The following is an 18,275-nucleotide window of genomic DNA, read 5'->3' on the forward strand; positions in this document are numbered from 1 at the left end:
CAGAGTTTTGAGTTAATGGTATAGAGTAGGAGCCTTCTCTGGGGATGGGGGATAACATGTCCATTTATGCCTTCAGATGTTGAGGTCAACCTGCATGACCCCATTATTTAAACTGCTAGTCCATTCCATACCTGGATAACTGGCTGCAGATGTTTATTATTACTTAAATCCATTTATGAAATAACCAAAATGGCATGGCTAACCAAAGGGGTGTTGCTCGCAGCAGGCCCCAGCTACACTGAGAGGTACAGTGGCACATGTTTAAAAATCAGAGAGCCTTGAATAAATTAATGGTGGTCCCAATGGCAGGAGAGGCTATGAACCACACTTTTAAGATAAGAGAGTTGTTCTCAAGGAAGATTGCTGCAGACAGTTATCAGCTCATAGGAAAAGAACTGTCCCTTCCCAATTTAATACATATACAGCAGGCACAGAGAAATAATCGACTCCGGGACTTTTCTCAATGGAGGATGCCAGGAGTCCTTGGCTGTTGCTGAGCCTCTGCCCACAGCATCCTGCCAGCCATGTGTTTCCTCCTCAATCGGAGGCTGGCCTGTGGCCTCTGTGAGTTTTGGAAAGTGTGGAAGAGCCATGTCCTTGGCATGGCTGAGGACCTTTAGCAGCACTGGGGCACCCAGAAAGCCTTCTGTGTATCCGCAGCAGCTCTGACGATCAGTCAGATGGGAAGCCGGTTTGGTGGTTGATTCAATCCCGGAGTGTCTCAGTTTCTGGCAGCCAGGAAACATTTCGAAGACAAAAACGCTTGATTTTAAGGGTGATTTCCCCCCCCCCCTTGCACTGCAGTCCCAACCGAGCTTAGAAGGGTCTCAAATCTCCCCCAGGAATCCTATCAATTAAAAAAGGGTTCTTCAATAGCAGCCATCACCGCCTGGCTGGCTTGGGCATGATGTAAACTTTGACAGGCTTGCTGAAAGGGATGGTTCCTTCAATGTTGTTCTCGGCCTGGGGGGGCAGATCCAGACTGTCTCCCCAGGTGCTGCGCGAGAGCCTCGTGGATGTTTTGTTTCGATCCGAACCATATGCCAGCAGCAGCCGCACTTCGATCTGACAGGGCTCTGGGGGTGTAAAAAGGGAGCGAGTTAGAAGAAGTTATAAGTAGAGTTCTGCCAGGTTAGACTACCTAGTCCGGCATCCTGCTTTCGCAGTGGCCAACTAGGTGCTCGAGGAAAGCCTGCAAGCAGGGCCTGAGAGCAACAGTGCTCTCCCCCTCCTGTGGTTTCTGGCAGCTAATAAATAATAATAATAATAATTTATACCCCGCCCATCTGGCTGGGCTTCCCCAGCCACTCTGGGCGGCTTCCAACAAAACATTAAAATACAATAATCAAACATTAAAAGCTTCCCTAAACAGGGTTGCCTTCAGGTGTCTTCTAAAAGTCTGGTGGTAGTTGTTCTCTTTGACATCTGCTGGGAGGGCATTCCACAGGGCGGGCGCCACTACCGAGAAGGCCCTCTGCCTGGTTCCCTGTAGCTTGATATCCAGTGCAGGCAGACCTAAGGTCAAAAACAAAAGCTAGGCACCCCTGCCTTAAACTACAGATTGTCTTTGAGTGCAACAAGCAGTATGGCAGGGGTGGGGGGACCTGTGGAACCTGAAGGAGCGTCTCCACCCCCATCGTTCAGTTCCACTGAGGTCCAGCACCGAGGGCCTTCTGGCTGTTCCCTCCCTGCGAGAAGCCAAGTTACAGGGAAGCAGGCAGAGGGCCTTCTTGGTGGTGGCGCCCGCCCTGTGGAACGCCCTCCCAGAAGAACTATCTGACTCTTAGAAGACATCTGAAGGCAGCCCTGTTTAGGGAAGTTTTTAATGTTTGATCTTTTATTGTGTTTTTAATATCCTGTTGGGAGCCACCCAGAGTGGCTGGGGAATAAATTATTATTATTATTATTATTATTATTATTATTATTATTATTATTAATCTCCCATCATCCCTGTTTAGGCCATGCTGTCTGAGGCTGCTGGGAACAGGGAGTGCAATAATATCTGGAAGGCTATAGCTTCTCCATATATGAAGTACTGCATCACAAACTTTAAATTGCCCTAGTCTGGTTTGTTTCTTTAACAAGCATTTGTCTGTTGTTCTCATATAAACTGCTGAGCCAACAAGAGCGAGCTCCTATAGTTTGAACCACGTTGAAATCTTTTCTCTAGCACTGAATGCGTGGCATTTTCTAGGAGACGGGCGGTTAATTCAAACCATCATATATCTTGTGCCTTTTCTGGCGACTTGCTGCATTGGTTTCCGCCCGCCGCCAGCAGTAGAAAGAAGCCACAGAACCCCTAAGGTTCTGGAAGTGCTCAAGCAAAACCTGCACCGTAAAGACTTCCCCGTGCAGAACCAAAGATCCACTGGATCCAGCATCCTCCTTACCTGTCCAGGCAGTGTGAGAGAGGTAAACCTGAGTAATTAACCGGTGCCTTCCGGGAGCGGGGTTTCGAAAGTCTGCCGGTTTAGGGTGGATGAGCTGGGCCTGCCCGTCGGGATATACGACCTGGAAGGGAAGAGTGGGATTTGTCAGTGCTGAGGCACAGGGAGTCAGGAACACGGAAGCCCTATGCAAACGTTAGTCGCATTATGTAGGGCATAATCGTGTGCACAATGAAAGAGGGACGAAGAAGAAGAAGAAAAGAAGAAGAAGAAGAAGAAGAAGAAGAAGAAGAAGAAGAAGAAGAAGAAGAAGAAGAAGAGTTTGGATTTGATATCCCGCTTTTCACTACCCGAAGGAGTCTCAAAGCGGCTAACATTCTCCTTTCCCTTCCTCCCCCACAACAAACACTCTGTGAGGTGAGTGGGGCTGAGAGACTTCAGAGAAGTGTGACTAGCCCAAGGTCACCCAGCAGCTGCATGTGGAGGAGTGGAGACGCGAACTCCATTCCCCAGATTACGAGTCTACCGCTCTTAACCACTACACCACACTGGCACAGTTTTAGCCCAGCCTCCCCAAGGTCAGGTACTCTTGCTTCAACAATGCATCATGAGCTTCTTTGTGGCTGCCTGGAGTTTTTGTGTTGGGTTTTCTTTGCAGGCAACAGTGTGCAAAAGAGAGTTGTTGAAGCGAGAAGACCCGCCCCCAACACACACACCCAACACACACATCTAGCGATGGGCAAATCTGTCCATTTCGGTTTCTCTCATTTTCTCGTTTTCCCCGTCTTAACTACACTTCTCCACATTTCTACATCAGTTTGCCGTTCTTGTTTTAAAAGTCCCCGTGAAAATTAATCAGCATTTCAGTATGCATTTCTGCCAACGAACACATTTCTCTGTGCAATTTTGCCCAAGATACACATTTTTGCAAAGCAGCTTTCTCCATTATACTGAATGTGTGTGTGTTATTTGTCACTAGCATTTTAATTTTTAAGGCACGCTTTATCCCAGCGCATGTTACTTGGCTGCAGAACTGCACTGCAAAATCTGGAGAAGTACAAATGTTCCGGTCCCTTTATTGTTTCAGAAAAAGCGAATTAAACAGGTTTGACTTTAAATGCAGACAGAAAAGAGGTTTTTTTCTCCCAGGCCCACCCGCCTAAAAGCGTGGCGCTGCTCCAGTCTCTACTTCATCACACTCCACGCGCAGGCATGGGGCTAAGGCAGCCTTCCCCAAGTTTTGGACTACAGTTCCCATCATCCCTGACCAAAGGCCATGATGGCTGGGGCTGATGGGAGTTGGAGTCCCAAACAGCTGGAGGGCGCCAGGTTGATAAAAGCTGGTTCCGACCATTGAGGCGGTCCTTAATGTTTTTATTCCCCTTACCTGAACTTTAACAGTGCCTTGAGGATCCTGCACGTGTTCCAGAGTTGCATCAACATCGAGCGCAACAACTAATCCCGACGTGAAGCGCAAGGGGTTGTCTGATTCTCCTGCTGGCTCGATAATGGTGGCAGTTGCTCGGTGGATCTGCAGAAGGAAGATGCCAAATCACACATACACACTTCCACACATTCCACACATACACACACTTCTCAAAATTCATGTTTGTTATCCTTCCCTCCCCCCCCCCCACACACTTTTTTATTTGGGCTTGGGAAAATATAATCAGCAGTTTGTCAATTTACAGAGGCAGCAACGAAGGAGCTGCAGCGTACATGCAGTTGGCCAAAGCAAAACGGCTGCAGGATCCCAGGACCCTAAACAATTTCAACAGACTCTAGAAACCGAGGAATTTCATTGTTCCCGCAAGGGGACAATGACAATAAAGATTTATTCTATTCTAGTCTAGTCTAGTCTAGTCTAGTCTAGTCTATTCTATTCTAGAAATGTAGCACAATCTAGTTCAAATGATTATTATCACCGCTTGGTATGCTGAGATATGAGCAAGCCTTCCTCCATAAATGGTACTCTTTGCAACTTCAAACCACGTTTTAATATCCTGCTTTGTTTTGTCACTGGGAACCATGGTTTTTCCGGTTTGGATGAAGTAGGAAACCATGGTTAGAACCATGAGTGGAAGGGGCAAGCAGAATATAAAATGGAAGAATAGTACAAAGAGGTTTGGGATATAAATTAACACGTGCCATTAAGATAAGACGGGGAACATGTAGGAGAAATTATTCTGAAGAGATATGGAGGGTGTTTGTAGAATTTGTATTGTTAAAACAGAAAGAGGTTAAACCAGCGCAAGAGGTGTCAAATTTTTGGGAGGTTGGTCTCGGCGGTGGGGTGCACATTTTTATGATTGTTTATGCATGATTAATTATTAATTTAATTAAAAAATGAGGGTGGGGGAGAACCTTCCTATTTTGATTGCTTAGTTGAGAAGGGAGGAGGAAAGAGGTGCTATGCACAGGTAACCCACCCCCCTTTCATATTTTGGATTATTAGGAATACATACAGGTGAAACTCGAAAAATTAGAATATTGTGGAAAAGTCCATTTACGTAAGCAATTGTTTTCATTAGTACTGGAGTTTAATATGTGAGATAGACTCGTGACCTGCAAAGCGAGATATGTCAAGCCTTGGTTTGTTATAATTTGTGATGATTATGGCGCACAGCTGATGAAAACCCCAAAGTTGAAATTGTTAATTTGGGGTTCTCATCAGCTGTACGCCATAATCGTCACAATTATAACAAATAAAGGCTTGACATATCTCGCTTTGCATGTCGTGAGTCTATCTCATATATTAGTTTCACCTTTTAAGTTGAATTACTGAAAGAAATGAACCTTTCCACGATATTCTAATTCTTCGAGTTTCACCTGTACGACCATCCACAGTTAAAACAATGCTCACGGCAGCTTACAACATGAAAAGATTTATATAATTACAAACATGACAATAAATAAAACACATCAAAAAGTACATAGCCGATGATCATCCCATCACATCCGTTATGAATAAAATTTACAAAGTATGCTTATATAGCATTTCAGATACTCACCTTCTCAGGCAGAGGAAGGCAAAGGAAGCAACTCTGCCGCAACGTTGCCTGCAGGATCTTGACAACTTCGGAAGGCTTTGACGTCACTAGTCTGGGCATCAGGTCCAGGAGTCTGTCCACAAAACTGTCTTGCATATGAGGGAGCTCAGAAATGAAACATCTGTGTGAAAAAGGGAGAGCATGGGGAAAAGTTTGGGATCCTGATCTACCCTCTGCTCAGAGAAGGGACACACACACACACACCCCAGGAATCGCTAGACTTGTATCTGGGACAACCTTAGTCTCACCCACAAGAAAATCCCATACGGTTTGCCTGGGCCTTTCAAAGCAAAAGCTTGGAAAGAGCCCGTGGTGAAAGAGGTTGGCCTTCGATTTTGCTTGCTGCGCAGCTACAGGAAAAAAGCAACCATGCTTGTTTGGATGTAGACTCCGCAGCTGCCAATAAGGAGCTGAAAGGGGGCTTTTAATTTATTTATTTTTATATAGAGGAGCACCGAGTCCTTTTGAGTTCCCCACCTGTATCTGACATGATAGAGCCTAGGTACAGAGCTCGAGTCCCCCCAAACAAGAAAACATACCTCTGAAAAGCGTCCACCTCCTGCAAAAACTTCTCACACATTCCGAAGAGAGGTTCCACTCTGGAAATGAAAAACAACCATTTTATTATTCATATGCCGCCCAACTGACTGGGTTGCCCCAGCCACTCTGGGCAGCTTCCAACAAAATATTAAAAGCACAGAAAAACCCCTCAAACATAAAAAACTTCCCTGTACAGGGCTGCCTCCAGGTGTCTTCTGAAAAATCAGAGCTGTTTATGAAGCCATGATGCCCTTTTCAATGTACAATTTTGTGTGTGTGTGTTGCATTGCAGTTAATGTCCATTATAAAAATGCAGATGTTCCGTACCAGAATTTTAAGTACAGTGGTACCTCGGGTTACGTCCGCTTCGGGTTGCATTTTTCCGGGTTACGAACCCCGCTAACCCGGAAATGAATTTCGCCGTGCGGACTGCGCAGGTGCAGAAGCATTCTGCACAGTTCGCACATGCGCAGAAGCACGATACCGCACTTTGCGCATGCGCAAAATGGACGCTCGGGTCACGTACTTTTTGGGGTGCGAACGGCACCCCGGAACAGATCGGGTACGTAACCCGAGGTACCACTGTATATGGGCTGGTTAGCATAATGGCCGGGTGTGAGCTCACAGTGGGGCAGCTAAGGCTGGAACTCAGGACCAAAGCCTAGCACCCCACAGCCGAAAGGGGCTCCCAGTGGCTACCCAGAGAGGAGACAACGAAGGCAGCAGCAAGCAAGCCTAGGTCAGAATCTCAGCTGGCACAGGCTGACCCTGGTCACCACAGCATCCTTAAATTCTTGCTGTGTTTATGGTCAGTGGGTGGCCTGCCAGGCATGAACATGGCTGTGGATGCTCATTTTATTATTGCTACTTTAAAAAAAAGTATATTATACTTTTCAATAACAAAATGCTGCTTTATGTCCAGATAAACATGCTTAGCATCAGGGCAGCCAAAACGAAAAAGCCATTTTATCCCTGCAGTCATGAAGGCGCTGTTGAGTGTTCTGTTAAGAGAGGTTTGCTAAAGTGAGTTTTTCAAGTCTTTGTTTATATATTTGAGTGGAGTTTATTAATAAGGTAAGGTAAGGTTTATGAGATAGCTATTTTGATGCGTTAGGTGTGTTTTCTTTAACTGTGTCGGGTTTCATAGGTAGCGTTTTGTTTTATAATGTGAGGAGTTACATTTAGTTTAAGAAGGTTAAGTTGGTTTTTTTTTTCTAGGAGTCAGGATATCTTTCTGCTAGTTACAGAAGCATCTGGTAAAACTGTGTTGTCTGCTGGTAAATTGCAGGAATAGCAACGAAAGGCTAGGATTTATTCTTGTAGAAGGAAGGTGTATGTGCAATGTTTTTCTATAGGTGTTTTGCATATCAATACTTCCTGCACCTAATAAATGGGGGAGGGAGTGTCAGTTTGCATTTCTTAGTGCTGAAAGTATGCAGAAGCTGTGATTTAAGAGAAAGTGCAAAACTGCACACGCTCGGAGTATTGATTTCCAACCCTTTCTTTTAAACCAGAGCTGAGTAAATTGCTTGCTTGTTGCTGCAACATGTCAGGAATTTGGAAGCAGCTGGAAAACTTGGAATGGAGAGTTCTGCTCACGAGAGTTCTGCTCACGAACACGAGCACAAGATGTGAAAACGGTGCTGTGCCTGCTTCGGTTTGATCCAGTAGCAAGGCTCTTTTAATGTTCTCATGGTGGTGATCGGAAAAAGAAAAACGTTAACTGTGGGCTTCACAACTGAAGTAACACACATGTGCATCTAAAGGGACAACACACACACACAACCTGGTCATACTACTAAGTCCAGGATCTAAAATTATCTAGCTGCACCACTGCAAGCTCATTTGGTGGCTTCTGCAAACCACTATCTCCCAGCCTCAGCTCCCCGACTGCAATGCAGGCATAATGAACAACTCCAGGATCTAATCCCAACATCCATCAGTCAATCAATCAATCAATCAATCAATCAATCAATCAACTCTTTATTATGGTCATAGACCAGCATAAGTAGGGTGGGGTACAATCATTTAAAATCTATAAAATGTGTTGGAAAGCTAAAAGCATTAAAATAGAAGGTATATATAAAAGACTATAAGAATCTAAAAGAAGGGTTAGGAGCATGGATATGGAAGTGCATAAAAGGGAAGAAGAAGAAGAAGAAGAAGAAGAAGAAGAAGAAGAAGAAGAAGAAGAAGAAGAAGAAGAAGAAGAAGAAGAAGTAGAAGAAGAGGAAGAAGAGGAGGAGGAGGGAGGAGGAGGAGTTCGGACTTGATATCCTGCTTTATCACTACCAGAAGGAGTCTCGGAGCGGCTAACATTGTCCTTTCCCTTCCTCCCCCACAACAAACACTCTGTGAGGTGAGTGGAGCTGAGAGACTTCAGAGAAGTGTGACTAGCCCAAGGCCACCCAGCAGCTGCAGGTTCACCAGATTACGAGTCTACCGCTTTTAACCACTACACCATCCGTTTAGAGAGCTGTAAGGTCCTCGGTTAGTTGCTCATGAGTAAGCAAGCAAAACTCCGACCTTTCCTTTTGTAGTTTTATTGTGCATACTATGTACAGTGCAGAGCTAACAAGTTCATGTCTGTATCAAACATCGGCAGAATCCGGGAATGGCCCCTTCCGGTTCCGACCCCAACAAAAGAGTTTCAGTATACGAAAACCCCACCTTCCATCCTTTCGTTTCACCCCTCGACGCCTTTGGGGCGACGGAAATTGCGTGCCTCCTTCCTCGCCCCTGGGGCTAGGGGAGTGCAGGGTCTTTCCGACATCCCCAGAGCCTCGACCCTCCATCTGCTGAGACCCATGCCCCTCCCCGCTAGAAACCTCGCTGCTCCCTCCACTGCCAGAGGAGGTGCTGCTGGTCAGGTGGGGCCAGGGCTCTCTGTAGCATCCCGAGAGCCCTTCCACCACCTTGCGCTGCGCTGGGGACAGTTCCCTGACAAGACCGCTCTGATGTGAGTGTTTATTAAATCTATTCTGTGGCACAGTTCATCATCCGATGAATTTTGAGCGCTGCTGTGCAGCACCTGGCAACGCCGTATGTTGTAGCAGGGTTGGTATCTGAAAGCAGCAGGGAGGTATAGAATTGTCCTCTCTAAGGTGCTACTAGAAAGAATTTTCGATTTTGTTTTGACTATGGCAGACCAACACGGCTACCCACCTGTAACTAGAATTGTCCTGTGAGCCCTGGGTACTTATGGAGTAGTGGGGAGATGAGGTTAATACAGATGTCTCTATAATATAGGCACTGGAGAAGCACATGGTCTGTTGTTTCTGTTTGTCCAGAATCACAGGGGCATTGTCTCCGAGTAAGCAATCCCAACATCACTGCTATTCTACCCCGCTAGCTGCCCAGTATCCAACATGTTCTGAACCTTCCACGGCCAACCACACCATTTGCCTCCAGCTATTTAAATCTTGCAGTTCAGGTCCAGAACATCCCGAAGCTCGGAGATTTCCCTTACCCTCTCGTAGTCCGCACCGTTACTATCAGCTGCAAGGCTTTCGCCTGCAGCCTCATGTGGTGGATGATGACCACTTGCTTGTGTTCAACGCCGCTGTACATGAACTCCATCTTGTACGTTTCTTCCATAATCTAGACAAGGAAGCAGCACTTTTCTCAGTTCTGGACAGATTTACCACCGGGGTACTGGCACAGACAGATGGGAATCTGCAGAACTAGTTCAAGACAGACTGAGGCAAAAAATAGTAGCATTTCTGTGCTACTATTAAGCATTAGATTTTTATTTTTATTTTTATTAAAGGAAGCTCTCAACAGGGCCACTCGCTTTCCTGGAATCTGCAAGCCAATGGCACATAATTAAGTAAAAACACACACACACACACACACACACAAGGAGCCTACAAATGCTCAGCGATTTCTGCCTCTCTGAAAGGCGTGTTCGTTTTTTCCACCCTGCCTTACCTGTTTTGCAGCGGTTGCTGCCAGGGCGTTCTGCTTCAAGTACAGCGGGGCCGCGACATTCCACAGTTTCTCCTGGAGAGCCTGAAAGACACGTCCAGGAATTAGCTGCAGTATGGCCTGTGCAACCCGGGTCTCAAAACCTAAGCTGGGCTCTTTGGGCTGGAGGGCAAACTGAAGAAAGGATGTCATTTTGCCTTCCTTCTCAGGACATTATAAGGGCATCCCCCTTGCTGGATCAAGTCAAAAGGCCTTTCAGGGCAGAGCAAGCCGCTTCTCACAGGAGCCTGAAGGAAGCTCCCAAGCAAGAAAGGAACCCCAGCAGCCCTCTCTCATGGTTGGCTTGTCCAGCAAGTGGCACTGAGTGATACACTGCTCCTGAACATGGAGGCCCTCCCAAGGTATCCCTAGCCCTGGTTTGCACCCTCCCCAGCTGTTTCTGCCTGGCTAGACTGTGCCTTTGAGCTCTGACAATGCTTCTTGCTTGCCTGAAGGAAGGTGTGAGAGTGTGCATAGAAAATATTCTTCTGCTCAAAAGACAAAGTGGGTATTTGTTGCTCCAGCCACATTTGCCTCTGTCCCTACCCAACAATGGCACATGCCCCACCACACAAAAAAAGAGGTTGTCACTAAGGGGATGTGGGCCATGGGGTGAAAAAAGTGTTCTTGCTCATGATCTAGAGCATGGTAACTTCTGTCTGCTGCTGGCTGCAAATCTTGGTTTCATTATATTTTATTTTAATGCTGACCACTTCGTGTTAAATGATTGCTTCTAAAATCTTTTGCAACCCACCCTGTGATCCTCTGAATGGTCTAAAGGTTTCATGAAAAAATAAACACAGAAAATGACATTCAGCTAAGCCCAAAACTCAGCACACAGCTTGGTAAGCTTCTATCTTCCCATGGGGTTTCTCTCGTGCTTACTGAACAGCAGAGCGTTCATCTACACTAAAGAGCTGCACACAACTCACTGGCTATAGCAGCTTCTGCTGCACACAGACCCTCAAAGTCTCCCTATTTTCCAGGGACAGTTCTGAATTTACAAATGCCGTCCTGGTTTCTGATTTGATCCTGGAATGTCCCACTTTTCCTTAGGACATCCCTATTTTCACTGTAGAAATGTTAGAAGGTATGGAGTTCTGCGACACACACACACACACACACACACACACACACACGAGCCAAGGATGTAAGTAACATCCGAAGGCAGCACTGTGTAGGGAAGCTTTTAAATGTTCAAATGCTTAATGTCTTATGATGTTTTTTTATGTATGTTGGAAGCTGCCCAGAGTGGCTGGGACAACCCAGTCATGAATGAATGAATAAAACAAAAATAAAAGAAAATATCATTATTATGCGATAGGGTGTCCCTATTTTCATCATGGAATTTTGGAGGGTACGTTGACTGTCCCACACCAAGAAGTCTCCATCCACTTACCAACCATTTCTGCATCTTAACAGATCGTGTACCCAGTTTACAGCATTGGGGGTTGGGGAATGCCGAAGGAAGCTAGAATTTTTCTCCCTGCAAAAGCCAGCAACTGCCATAGCTCCAAAGGCTGCCGAGTCAGCTCCTAGCTAATGTGCTGAATCCCAATTCTGTTTACCTAATACATCTTCCGTGATTTCCCGGGCTTCCTCTGCAGTCGTTTGGAGGTACAAATTGGCAATTTCACACTGAGCAAAGCAGGGGGCCTCTGCGCTTTGGGCATGAAATAACACATGAACACACACACACACACACGCACTCCGGGTCTGACTGGCTTTGAACAGCCTGCGTGGTGTTCGCTGTCTGCTTGGTTTTTAAGCGGCATGGGCATCGCCCCACAACACATTGGGAAAGTTCAGGAAAGAGGACCAGGTGTTGCTCGAGAGGAAGGCCTACCTTAATAAGAAGCAGCTGGCATCGAAGGTAAGTGGCCGAGAAGTCGGCCGCCCCAGCCAAGTCGGACTGGAGCTCTCCAAACCTCTGAAGGTCCCTAGAGCAAAGAGGAAGAGGGTTAGAAACATGCTTGGTTTTTAATGGGGTGGCAGGGGAGCCTGCTTTGTTTACTGAGAGGCGGTTATCACAATGTGCTACTGTGAGTTAATGAGCTCTGACGTCTCTTTCGATTGTACGCTCCCAGGAATAAATGGAGAATAAAAAGCGAGTCAACAAGGATGTCACGGGGCGTGGCCAACATTGCAGAATTGTAGAGTTGGGACTCCGACCGTCATCTCATCTCCCATCTCTTGCGGGGGCTCAATTAGTGCCAGTGCCCTCTGTCAAGAACTGGAGTGTAACCTTCGATGCCTCCCTCTCTATGGAGGCACAGGTTGCGGCTACAGCAAAGGTGGCATTTTTCCATCTCCGCCGCATTAAGCAGTTGGTCCCTTACCTTTCTCGCCCCGATCTGGCCACAGTGATCCATGCGGCAATGGCCACCTCCAGGCTTGATTACTGTAATTCACTGTACGCGGGGCTGCCCCTGAAGCTGACTCAGAAACTCCAGCGGGTGCAGAATGCCGCGGCGAGGCTCCTTACGGGGTCCTTGCCGCGGGGTCACATTCATCCAGTGCTTTACCAGCTGCACTGTCTCTTGGTGGAGTATAGGGCCAGGTTTAAGGTGCTGGTTTTGACCTTTAAAGCCCTGTGCGGCCAAGGATCCTCGTACCTGTTGTGTTATTATTACAAGCCGAGCTGTGAACGCCTCAGCAGCGAGGTTCACATGACTATTGTGTCTGTTTTCATCCTGTGGGAAAGCCACTGGTCATACTAGCTTTCTCACACATGTGATGTTTTTACTGTACTGTTGTATTTTACTTTCAGTTCTGGCTGAGAGATGCTGGACGCTATTATGGACAGCTCTGAAATCATGAGCTGGCAAGCAGAGACATACTCTGCATTTAATCTGCAATAAAGTAGTTTTTAGCCTTCACGGCTCGTGTGTGTTGTTCTTCAAGCTGGGGAACAATCACATATTACCAATGTGCCCCTGGACTCGAGTAGCCAGGAGGGCACGCAGGCTTCGTCCCTACCTGGGGGTCAGTCTAACCACTTGCCTTTCCTGGTATGCCCCGTGAAGGAACTTAAGGTCCATAAATAACAACACTTTGGAAGTCCCAAGCCCCAAGGAGGTTAGATTGGCCTCAGCCAGGGCCAGGGCCTTTTCAGCTCTGGCCCCGGCCTGGTGGAACGCCCTACCACAGGAGATCAGGGCGCTGCGGGATTTGACATATTTCCGCAGGGCCTGCAAGACAGAGCTGTTCTGCCTGGCTTTTGGGCTGGACTCAGTCTAACCCCCCCTCTCATTCATTCATTCACTTGAACCCGTTATATGGGATTTGTATATGAATTTCCCCTGGGACGTTTCCCCCCCTATGGCTTTGATCTATAGGCTACCACTAAAACGAGGCTGCATTTTAAGATGCATTTTAAACTGTATTCTAACTTATATTTTAATCAACTTTTTTGTTTTTGTTATTGTTTTTTAATGTTTTTACTGTATTTATATTCAGTGTTAGCCGCCCTGAGACCGGTCTTGGCTGGGGAGGGCAGGGTATAAATAAAATAATTATAATTATAATTTTTTATTATTATTATTATTTTTATTATTATTATTATTATTATTATTATTATTATTATTATTATTATTATTATCATCATCATCATCATCATCATCATCATCATCTAGCCCAATGCAGGAATCTCCACTAGATCATCCACAACAGATGGCCACCCAACCTCAGCTTAAAAACCTCCAAGGAAGGAAAGTTCCACCACCTCTCATGGCAGCCTGTTCTACTGTCAAGCACAGTGGTTTTTGCTTACTTCTGAAACATAGCTGTGGGCAACTGGATAACACTGTTCAATTTGTAAAAGTATTTAAAACGAGCACCTGCAATTGCCTCTTGAGCTCACTGTGGGTTTTATTGCTGCATGGTTTTACTGTTACAAGCTTGTATTCTTTCTATCTTCGTGGTGTGCCTGGAGAATTTATTTGACGAGGCATCCCATAAACACAACCAAATAAATAAGTCTGAAGCAGTCAGGTCTGCATCTGCATTGGGATTGTTTTTAAGGGGCTTCAACGCTTTTATTGCTTGCTAAAAAAATTCCTTCCAGTAGCACCTTAGAGACCAGCTAAATTTGTTATTGGTATTTTTCTTTAGCCATGCTGGCCTGCCATAGTCGAAACAAAATAGCATCTTAAGAGACCAACTGGAAGGAATTTTTTAATTTTGTTTTGACTATGGCAGACTAATGGCTACCTACCTGTAATTAGATTTATTGCTTGCTGTTTGCTGCCCTGGGCTCCTTTGTGAGGAGGGGCAGGATATAAATTTACAGTATATTCTGGCATATAAGACTACTTTTTAATCCAGGAATATCTTCTCAAAAGTTGGGGGTCGTCTTATACGCCGGGTGGAAAATCTGTAGTCGAGTATATATCAAACTCTATATTTTAACTGGAAAAGCTGGGGGTCGTCTTATATGCCCAGTCGTCTTATACACCGGAATATACGGTAAATAAAATAAATAATAGATACCACAAATCATGTTGGGGAAACAGAGCCCTCAATGACCCAGCAGAATCGAGGGCTCCCTGTCGCCAAAGTTTCATTCCACTCTCAGATCCTGCGCCAGTTAACGTTTATGCAATGCAAAGAGGAAGAGTTGTACCAGAGGACTAAGGATATCTGCACAGGTTCACTGTTCAACAGGTGCAACATTTTAAGGAACCAGTGGAACCCTGAAACTGAAAAGCACACACACACAAAACATAGCCGAAGGCTCCTCAAATTGGCAAAGGGTCAATGCAACCTCCTAGTTTTCAGAAACTATTACCGAATTGTGAATTCAAGCAGCTCCTGTGTGCCCTGTGGGTCTAGGTGCTGAAGGTTGAAAACTCTTTCGAGGCTCTGCTGCAGGAATTCATGGGAAGGGTCTTCCTGGAGGGCGAGGCCGGTGGACACAGGTGATGACGCCAGCTTTTTCCCAGGCAACTAAGCAGAGAGAGAAAGAGGAGCTAAGTTCAGCAGATCACGTTCCACTTTGGAATTTTCGGTCTCCCATTTGCACTTTTGCTATCCATCTTCAGTGACGGCATTTCAGTGACTGCTCCCCAGGGAGCAATCAGAGATGGGGACCACCTTCAAGACATGCCGTTGTTTTTCCAAAAGGACCGCCGCAGAGCAAGAGCCAGAAGACCCATGAAAATGAGTGCCTGCGGTAGAATTTGCCCCTTCAAGCAGGCTCTGACATGTGGAAGCTCACCAATAGAAAGCAGATGGCACCCAATCACTGGCAGAATGATGCAGCCCGCTGTGCTTCCCAAACTAACCAGGAAACCAAAAGCCCTCTCTCATCACTGCTCTCCGGAAACTAGGTATTCAGCTACGTTTTACTCAGACACTCTGAAATCGACGGGCCTAACACAGTCATGTTCATTCACTTCTGAGAGCCAGTGTGGTGTAGTGGTTAAGAGCGGTGGAATCATAATCTGGTGAATCAGGTTCGCGTCTCCGCTCCTCCACATGCAGCTGCTGGGTGACCTTGGGCTAGTCACACTTCTTTGAAGTCTCTCAACCTCACTCACGTCACAGAGTGTTTGTTGTGGGGGAGGAAGGGAAAGGAGAATGTTAGCTGCTTTGAGACTCCTTAGGGTAGTGATAAAGCGGGATATCAAATCCAAACTCTTCTTCAACAGGTCTCCTCTGAGTAAAACACAGCTGAATGGCACTCTATGACTACAGTCTCCAGTGGAACAGTTCCCATTTCAGGACTCTATCATTTCATAGCTACATCTTACAGACCCATGGTGGCATCGGAGGGGAGCCAGCGGCAAATCACACCAAAGCAGTTGGAGCTAACATTGATTGATTGATTGGGAGGGCAAAGGAAGTTTATTGGAAGGACTGAGGGTAGCTCATCACTCTTCGACCAGGCTTATACAAACACATCACATGTGATAGTTTTGACCCAACTTGGCTACAGCGTTCAGACTCCAACAGCGTGAGCACATCCCCTTCCTGGACTGGGCCTTTCACGTTGCAGATAATCGAACGGCTGGTGTCATCCATGAATTCCACACGGACCTGGGTGCACTGCCCCTGCAAGCCTGTCTGGCCCAGCACTTTGGTGACTCTAGCCAGCTTGATGGGCTGCACGTAGCTCGTGTCCATTGCGGAGGCGAAGGCAGGAGGCAAAAAGGCGAGCTAACTCTTTATTAGCAAAAACATGACCTGCATGGGAGTGTCGGGCCAAATGAGCACAGCAACTCATGTCTGCTAGATCTTGCCCCCAGGAAGCAGATGCTGAGACTGAAGACCCCTGTTTCTGCACACAGCTGCAGAAGTCCCTGACTCTCCAGGGTGGCCAATGCTCTATGAACCCAGATCAAGGCCTAACCGCGAGCTCAAGGCATGACTGCTGGGGTGGGAGCATAGCTGTCAACTTTTCCCTTTTTTAAAGGGAAATTCCCTTATTCCGAATAGGATTCCTCGCAAAAAAAGGAAAAGGTTGACAGCTATGGGTGGGAGTTGTAGTTCAAAACATTTGAAGGGCACCAGGCTGTGTTCTACAGCACGTATTGTAGCTGTCTGGACCCGGAGTGGCAGCCTACTTTGTCTTCCTACGAGCGTTAATTCCCCAAAAGTGGAACGGAAACAAAACAAAACAAAAAAGGATATGCATTACCACCGCTGACCGGCTTACCCGCAAGGGAGGGACGAGGTGAGAGAGACTGTCCCGAAGGTAAGCGTAGTGCCTAAAGGTGTGATCCGAAAACAGCGCCGGCATGGTTGGGCACGATTTGGCAGCGTTGAAAATGAGAACCAGGACCGCAATGTCTGTTTGGGCCGCAGGTTAAGGGAAAAAGCAGGATTCCAAAGCAACTGGACACACTCTGGAGAGAAGCTGCACAGAGAACGCTCACAGGTCATGAAGCAATGGTTGCGGAGCACAGGGCAGCGAGCAGCAGGGGCCCAGAGCCATCAATCCAGCACCCAGGGATGGAGGCTGCTGCCACTGCCGAGCAACAGCAGGGTGTGGAGAGTGAACAGGACCCTCCACGCCCTGTCCCTGCCCCGGCATGTGAGCACCTGCCCATCAGCAGTGGTGACGGGGTGAGCATGGAGGGCTCCCTCTGTGCAGTCACCCAGCCCCTGCCACTGACGGGTGGGTGCTCATGCGCCTGGTGGGATACAGAGGGCGAAGGACAAGAGCCAGCGGGGGCAGTGGGGCGTGGAGGGTGTCCTTTACCCTCTGCGCCCCGGGCAGGATGCAAAGGGTGAAGAGCACCTTTTGCACTTGCTCACCCAGCCCGTCAGCCGAGGAGCAGGTGCTCACATGCCAGGTGCCTGCTTTGCCATCCCCCAAGATTCTGCGCCCGGGGCCACGGGCCCCCTGGCCTCTGCCATGCTACGCCCCTGGCGAGCAGCGCAAAAATGTCATTGGGGAAAGGCCGTGGCTCAGTGGTAAACCCACCCGAAACCCTGGAGAGCTGCCAGTCAGTGCAGACAATATCAAGCTAGGTGGAGCACTGGTCTAACTCAGTATAAGGCAGCTTCGTACGTTCCAGTTACAGGTAGGTAGTCGTGTTGGTCTGCCATAGTCAAAACAAAATAAAAAATTAAAAAATCCTAAGTTCTTGGTATGAGCTTTCGTGTGCATGCACACTTCTTCAGATACCTTGGTATGAGCTCACTTCAGATATCGGAAGAAGTGTGCATGCACACGAAAGCTCATACCAAGAACAAACTTAGTTGGTCTCTAAGGTGCCAATGGAAGGATTTTTTTTTTTGATTTTTTTTTTTTGTTTCGTACGTTCCAGTTAGTGCCAAGGGAGTCCCAGGGCACGTCTATACATGAAATTAAAGTGGCTCAACTGTTGAAAGGACAAGCTCCCCAATTCAGATATAATGAAATATTACTCATACTTAATCTAAGCACAGCCACGAGGTTCCCGATCAGGCGTTTGGCTATGCGATGTTAAATGTTAAGTCTGCTCCACACCCTTTCTCCTTTGTTTTTGTTTAAATCAAGTCACGAGCCAAGATCCGTACGTTGTAGATATTACTGCTATGTTTGTGACGTGAGAATACTTGGTCTATTTGTATCATTTATTATTCCTATTATCCTTGTTTATAAAACCCAATCAAAAGTCATTCAAATTCTGATGTCATGGCTAACCACGGTTTGCCATTGTGAGAACGAGCAGTATCAAATCTTGGACTTGCACGCTCCTTCCTTTCTGCGTGAAGACAGCAGACAACAAGTTTCTGCTTCTTGTTTGCAGCAAACCATACCGTGCCCCGAAATCCAGATCCTAAACTATACTTTAAGATATCAGACCAAAACATAGCACAAACCATAGTTTACAAGCCTACT

General features: G+C 46.7%; 1 protein-coding gene across 2 annotated transcripts in view; it reads right to left on the reverse strand.

Annotated features, from left to right (window-relative positions):
* Positions 1–313: 313 nt before the first annotated feature.
* Positions 314–18,275, reverse strand: part of INTS4 (integrator complex subunit 4) — a 35,921-nt gene continuing 17,959 nt past the window's right edge. For both annotated transcript variants that reach the window (XM_033146017.1, XM_033146018.1), the window contains exons 14-23: positions 16,602–16,735; positions 14,733–14,890; positions 11,790–11,883; positions 9,908–9,988; positions 9,447–9,577; positions 5,977–6,036; positions 5,399–5,558; positions 3,775–3,918; positions 2,391–2,511; positions 314–1,076 (exon numbers count right to left, since the gene is read on the reverse strand). In XM_033146017.1, coding sequence (XP_033001908.1) covers positions 883–1,076; positions 2,391–2,511; positions 3,775–3,918; positions 5,399–5,558; positions 5,977–6,036; positions 9,447–9,577; positions 9,908–9,988; positions 11,790–11,883; positions 14,733–14,890; positions 16,602–16,735 — 1,277 coding nt within the window. In that variant the 3' untranslated portion in view covers positions 314–882. The remainder of the gene's footprint in view (positions 1,077–2,390; positions 2,512–3,774; positions 3,919–5,398; positions 5,559–5,976; positions 6,037–9,446; positions 9,578–9,907; positions 9,989–11,789; positions 11,884–14,732; positions 14,891–16,601; positions 16,736–18,275) is intronic.

Source organism: Lacerta agilis, chromosome 4 (assembly GCF_009819535.1).
Source record: "Lacerta agilis isolate rLacAgi1 chromosome 4, rLacAgi1.pri, whole genome shotgun sequence".
Classification (NCBI taxonomy): Eukaryota; Metazoa; Chordata; class Lepidosauria; order Squamata; family Lacertidae; genus Lacerta; species Lacerta agilis.